General features: G+C 43.9%; 1 protein-coding gene across 2 annotated transcripts; it reads right to left on the bottom strand.

Annotated features, from left to right (window-relative positions):
* Positions 1–393: 393 nt before the first annotated feature.
* CTLA4 (cytotoxic T-lymphocyte associated protein 4) lies at positions 394–5,388 on the bottom strand. 2 transcript variants are annotated; one of them, XM_061204142.1, is made up of 4 exons: positions 5,280–5,388; positions 2,349–2,696; positions 1,781–1,890; positions 394–498 (listed from the first exon to the last, which is right to left on the bottom strand). In XM_061204142.1, exons 1-4 carry the CDS (start codon positions 5,386–5,388, stop codon positions 394–396), a joined length of 672 nt encoding a protein of 223 aa, XP_061060125.1. The 2 variants fall into 2 exon arrangements, with proteins under 2 accessions (XP_061060125.1, XP_061060126.1); XM_061204143.1 differs by lacking the exon at positions 1,781–1,890 and having other exon boundaries at positions 431–498.
* Between the last annotated feature and the right edge of the window lie 827 nt (positions 5,389–6,215).

The following is a 6,215-nucleotide window of genomic DNA, read 5'->3' as shown; positions in this document are numbered from 1 at the left end:
AACGTCATTTCAGCTATAAACTTCTCACAGGTAAATACAAGATGTATACAATACCATCCTCTCTCTTACTTCTTCCTTTGCTTTCTTGGGACTGTACCATTCCCTAACTTATGTCCTTGACTCCACATTGTAATGCTGCATCCCCATATTGCTCCCAAGTGATGCTTTTACTAAAATTGGATCAGATGTGACAGAACCAGCCCGGCTCTGTTTTTCTGCTCCTTTGTTTTAAATTGTAGTACGCTTAATTTGGGTTCTGCATCCTGCTTTATATTAAAGAGAGATGAATCCCCCCAAATATACAAACAAACAAAAATAGCTGGATAGCAAAAAGTTAGAATTGCCTCAGCTCTTACAAATTGGAAAATAGTCTTTTTTCTTCATAATGTTCTCTCAATTGATGGGAATGAAATAAGGCTGAAATTGCTTTTCACATTCTGGCTCTGTTGGGGGCATTTTCACATAGACCCCTGTAGTAAGAGGGCTTCTTTTCTTTAGCTGCCAAACATAAAAAGAAACAGTAATTAGTATTGAGGAATACAGAAGCCACTTCTAACTATAATAGGATTCAACAAATATGGGGTCCCTACCCCACTGAAAAATAGATGTTCACAACATACAGAATTATAAGCCCCAGGAGATTTTCTTGATTCAGCTATTAAAATTCATTTCGCGTAAATAACTCTGTGCTATTGACTTAAGATAGAAATCATTTTCCCTGACTGGGAGATAGCAGAAAGAAACTTCAAGAAAGCTTTAGAAAGAACACCCAAAATGCCTATGATAATGGACTGGATCTTGTTTGTGAAGGGATGAGCTTGATAAGATAATAAACTTCAATTATTCTCTTTGGGAACAGCATGCCTCATCTCTACTCCTCACATACTCTTTATTACTTTTTTCTCGGTCCACATTAGTTCCCAGTTTTTATCACCTCAGTAAATTGAGGTCTAGTCTAGTAGTTAGTGTGGCACTTTGTAGCAAATGAGGTAGAAAGAAGCTACAGCAACAGAACAGATTGAGTAGAGGATCTTGGAATAGAGTGTAGGGGTGCGGGAGGGAGAGAAGGAGGGAGTAAGGGAGTGGAAGAGAAGGGGAGGGAGAGAGGAAGGGGAGGGAGAGGTTTGTGATGGCAAAGCCAGCCTCAGGCAAAGGAGGTTGCAAGCGACTGTCAGAAATCTTGACAGAAGTCCGGATTCCATACCTCTGCTTCTTCTACAACAACTGTAGTAAATGAAAACTGGGTTCTCATTTACTGGGTTGGAGAAGAGCGTAAGGCTTGCCAGTCGAGCAGACTGGGTAACAGGGAGCCCTGGGCAGGTGTTATGTGGATGCCTACAGCTTGGTCAAGGAAGGCTCAAGTAGGGTGGCACAGAGAGATGCCTTCCAGGTAAAGCAGAGGGACATTAACCACCCCTGTGGTCTTCTCCAGCAGCATTTTGCCCAACCTAAACTTATGTTTCAGGGTTATTAACTTAAGTACAATTGTCATGAAGATAAAGAGCAAACCAGCTGCCCCGTGTTGTTCAGCTACTCAAAATGAAACCCTGTGCAAAAGCACACAAACATTCAATGTCAAACACACTCATATAAAATATTAGTCATCCAGAAACCTCAAAGGCCAATGCCAAGGGTTCTAGTGTGTTCTTTACCACTGTCCTTCCTCTTCTTCGTTTATTGCTTCATCTCAAGAAAACTCGACTCAACAGCATCATTTGGCCAGTTGTTATCACTAAAGGTATTCTGACCAGGGATGGTGTGTTGTCGGCACTGCACTCACCATTTTGCTCAAAGAAACAGCTGTGATGAGGAAGCTGTAGAAAAACAGCCCTGAACTAACTGCTGCCAGGATCCAGAGGAGGAAATCAGAATCCGGGCATGGTTCTGGATCTGCAACAGAGAACAAAGCAGAGCTTCCCTGAGATGCTTTCTAAATTCTAGGGCGGTACTCCCCCCATTGGTGAGAGAAGGAAGAAGTTCAAGCTTCCAGACCTTGATGTCCACCCCTAAATGGAATCGCTGGACCCCAGGTAAGTCTGACTCTTGGAGCTACTTTGCCAGGAGTTTCAGATCAAAGGCCAAGGCCAAATTTCATGCTGGGTATCACTCCAGTGTGAGTGCCCCAACCTGCCGGGAGGAAAAACACCTTCCCCAGCTCATTTTATTTTATAAACAGAATGCCGTTTGCCTCGCCACCCATACTGAGTAGGACTACCATGCTGTATGCCAGAGAACTCTTAAAGAGAATTCCCACAATCCTAAACAAGAACAACCTGAAATCAAGGAGCAAAACTGTTTGCACACAAAGAAGAGACAACAATGCAAAAGGCGTCGTCAGTGATGCTTACCAATGACGTAAATTTGGGTTCCATTGCCCATGCCCACATAGTAGGGCGGCGGGTACATGAGCTCCACCTTGCAGATGTAGAGCCCGGTGTCCGTGGCCCTCAGCCCTTGGATGGTGAGGTTCACTTTGTTCCCACTGGAGGTGCCGGCGCAAGTGGAATCCTCCAGGAAGGTCAGCTCATCTTCCACCATGTAGGTCGCAGCGCAGACTTCGTTCAGCTGGCCGCCTGCCTTCCGCAACACCGTCACCCGGACCTCGGCGGCTTTGCCTGACGACCCATATTCACACACGAAGCTCGCAACACCCCGACTGCTGGCCAGCACCACTGCGGGCTGGGCCACGTGCACCCCTAAAGCAGGAAAACCAAAGGGAACTCAATGAACTCATGCTCGCCCATGACCAGGTCCAGGCAAAACCCTCGGGCCGGGCAAAGTTGATCTTTGATGGCCCCCTCCAGTTTCACCTGTCAGCCTTTCTCTCCCCAAATCAACAAACCCATCACGCTCCCCTACCCCCTTCCTTCTCCACCCACCCCAGCACCGCTTCCATCTCGCCACTGTCTTCCAGTTACTCTCCATGAAGGTGCTTCCTTATTGGAAAACAGTGCCTTGAAGGCAGTTGGTTGTGGCATGAAGAATACTGATGTGACAAAGAGAAGGGCTGGCTCTACCATGAAATACGTGATTTGGGGAAAGCCATGCCTCCCCCGTAGGCTTCATTTTTCCCTCACATGCAAAAGAGGGGATTAGATCAGATGACATCAGAGTGCCTTCCCACTCTGGTATTCTAAGGTTATGATAGAGCTGTAGGACCTATAAGAGTAGTAGGGGAAAGTTTGGAGGCTGAGGTATAGAGTCTTGCTTTATCCCTCAAAGTATACCGTAATAACCTCTGCCCACATTGATCTGGTCCTGGACCTCAATCGCCCACGTGGAGCTGAGCCTTGGCTCACGGTGCCGGCCGCCCCCTTCCCTGCATTATTACCAGAGAATGAGGGATGCTGCTTGATGAAGGAAGCCACCGAGCCGAGGGCACCGGGTCATTTCCTCTGTAGGCTGAGGCAACCCTGCTGTTAACCCTGCTGTTACTTCTATGGGCTTCCCCTGCCACTGTCATCACCTCTTCCACCGCCCTCTCTCCTTCACTTGAACACCTTGTGTTCCTTTGTTCTTTTCCCTCTGGCTTCTACAGGAGAAGGGAGGCCAGCTCTCCATACAAAAAGGCTCACATCATCTAAAAAATGGTGGCTTCATGACAAATTACTTTCCTGTAACTAACTGGGCCCCTCTCTAGTCAATCAATCACACAAGTGACACTCAAAACTTGGATTGAACCATGTCACTCATTCTGTTCAAACCCTTTCATGCCTTATATACCACTGATTACAAACACAAATAACATTCACTGTCTCCATAATCTGATCCCAGCTCACCACTCCAATCTGAGCTTCCAGGACACCTCTTCCTGTGTATAAATCACTTTATTCTGAAAACATTAGTCCTTTCCCCCAAGCACCTGTAGTAGACAACCTGTGTCCTCAGAAGAGAGAACAATATGGCAGCAGCCATTGCCATGGTTAATCCAGCAGCCCTGTTTGGCTAGACAGTAGTTTTCTTTCCCAACACTCATTTCTGTCTATCAGAGTTGCCCTCTGAGCATCCTTTGTACTATTATAACTCCACCACAGTACTTAATCAAATTCGGCCCTGTATTAAAGGTTTTTTGTGCATTAATCATTATATCCTGCCCATTTGTTGTGTTGACTCTAAGCTTGAAGAAGACCAAGTTTCCTGCCCTCCCCTGAGGCAAGCACCCAATTATCACCACTAAATCTGGTTGCAATTTTCCAATATCCACCATGGGAGGATCCCAGTTACAGGTTGAGATAAATTTTCTTAAAAGTAAATTTAACTTATTTCTCTGGTATTTCTCTGGTATTTTATATGTTCTAAACATGTAAAATAAGAAAATGTGTATGAATATTTCTTACACAGTAAAAATTAATAATCAAATATCTTTTGAGCACCTACTTTACATAAACCACATGGTTTTTCAACCGAGAAGGTCTAGAGGGAGAGAAGGTTGAAATTCACCTTCTGGTAAAATGGTCACCATTTTACACCATTGTAACAGACCAGGTATCAACCTCTAAAGAGCTTTATTTCATCTGAAAACTGGGGAATCTGCACCTAAAGTCCAGAGATAAGTCAGGCGGCAATTAAGTATCTTATGCCAAACAGACCTATGGCTCTTTCTTTCTTTCATTCTTTTGTTCTCTCTTTCATTCATTCTTTCTTCCTTTCTTTTTTCTTTTTTTTTTTTTTTTTGTTTTACTACTTCAAATTGCTTTCATTTTTTAAAATAATTAGCTAACTATAGAGTTGATTAAGAGGACCTTAAAACCCTGCATTGAGTAAAGAATGCTGAAAGTTTAAACAAGCAGGCTAATCCGTTTATAAAAGTGAATCAGAGGACCTTAAAACCTTGAATTGGGTAGGAAAGAAACTTCCCATAATTTGCCTAAACCAGTGTTGTTTAAAAAGGGAAATCTTGAGCTAACCCTGATTCCAAGCCCAAATGGATTTAGGATGGTGGGTATCTTTTCTCTCTTAAATCACTTAACTTTGCAGTATTCTCTTCTAATCTTATAGAAGTGTCTGAAATTGCTCATGTCTCCCAGACCAACTCACATGTATTCATTAAGCTCCCACTCCATGCCCAGCAAACTGCTAAGAGCTGTGTCTCTGCTGATTTGCTGCTGCCAGCTGTCCCCTGCCTGCCTTGGAATATAGAGCTGCCCAAGCCAGGAGATTGGAGTCTCACCTTTAGCTTCTGGATTTGCTATAAATCACTGCCCTTGACTGCTAAAAGAAATGAAACCCAGGTGGGAGAAACACCTCCTCCACCTCCATGCTCCAATAGCCTCACTCACCTTTAGAGAAAACGGGGATGAAGAGAAGAGAAAACAGGGCAGTACAGGGCCAGGTCCTAGAAGCCAGGTCCAGCCGAGCCCCATGACTCTGGAATCCAAAGCAAGCCATGGCTTTATGGGAGCGGTGTTCAGGTCTTCAGGAAGCAGAGCGAAAACTTTCAGGATCCTGAAGCTTTGAAATGTGTTTGAACCCACACAGAATCAAGGACTTTATATAGCTGGCTTTGATCCCAGGTATGTACTACACATGTGCACACACAGAAGGCACCTGAATTTCTAGCCTTTTTGTTTTGGTTTTACGAGAAAGGAAGCCGTGGGTTTAGCTGTTACGTCGAAAAGATAACCTCAAATACTCAAAGTAAAACTGAACAAAACAAGCCAATCCATGGATGGAAAATGCACTCAATTTGAAACTGAAGCTTCTTGTTCATTTTGAGGATAAGTGGAGACTTGGAGAATTTCCTGGAGTGCAGGAGTCCCCCTAAGTCCCAGTTTTATCCAATTGTCTAGGCATATTTTATGACCCAATTTATTTCATTGACACCCCCCCCCCCAAACTGCTAAGTTGCTGGCTCTCTGAGCCCTTGTGCTACAGACAGAATTAGCCTGGGCATCATTAATAAAAGCTTTGCATTCCACCTGTGAGGCACCATCTTTGGCATGCTTTGCAAATCAGAGTTTATTTCTCCTAGCTCCATTTAAGATTTTTGTTAAGAGAAAATACCAAAATCACAAGAAATAAATTGATCTGCCTCTGGTTTTGCAGATTAGGAAAGAATTCTGGTGCTCTTGAAAGCCTTAACTCAACAAAGACAAAACAGAATTGAAGAAGAAAAAGTCAATGAAAATGATCCAAGAAATTCAAACCTTCCATCAGAGAATAGACTTTTTTTTCCTAATGGGAAGTTTTCAAGCAGAAAATCCAAGGACTGAGGT

This window comes from Eubalaena glacialis, chromosome 1 (genome assembly GCF_028564815.1).
Source record: "Eubalaena glacialis isolate mEubGla1 chromosome 1, mEubGla1.1.hap2.+ XY, whole genome shotgun sequence".
Lineage (NCBI taxonomy): Eukaryota > Metazoa > Chordata > Mammalia > Artiodactyla > Balaenidae > Eubalaena > Eubalaena glacialis.
This window is presented reverse-complemented; position numbering and strand designations above follow the sequence as displayed.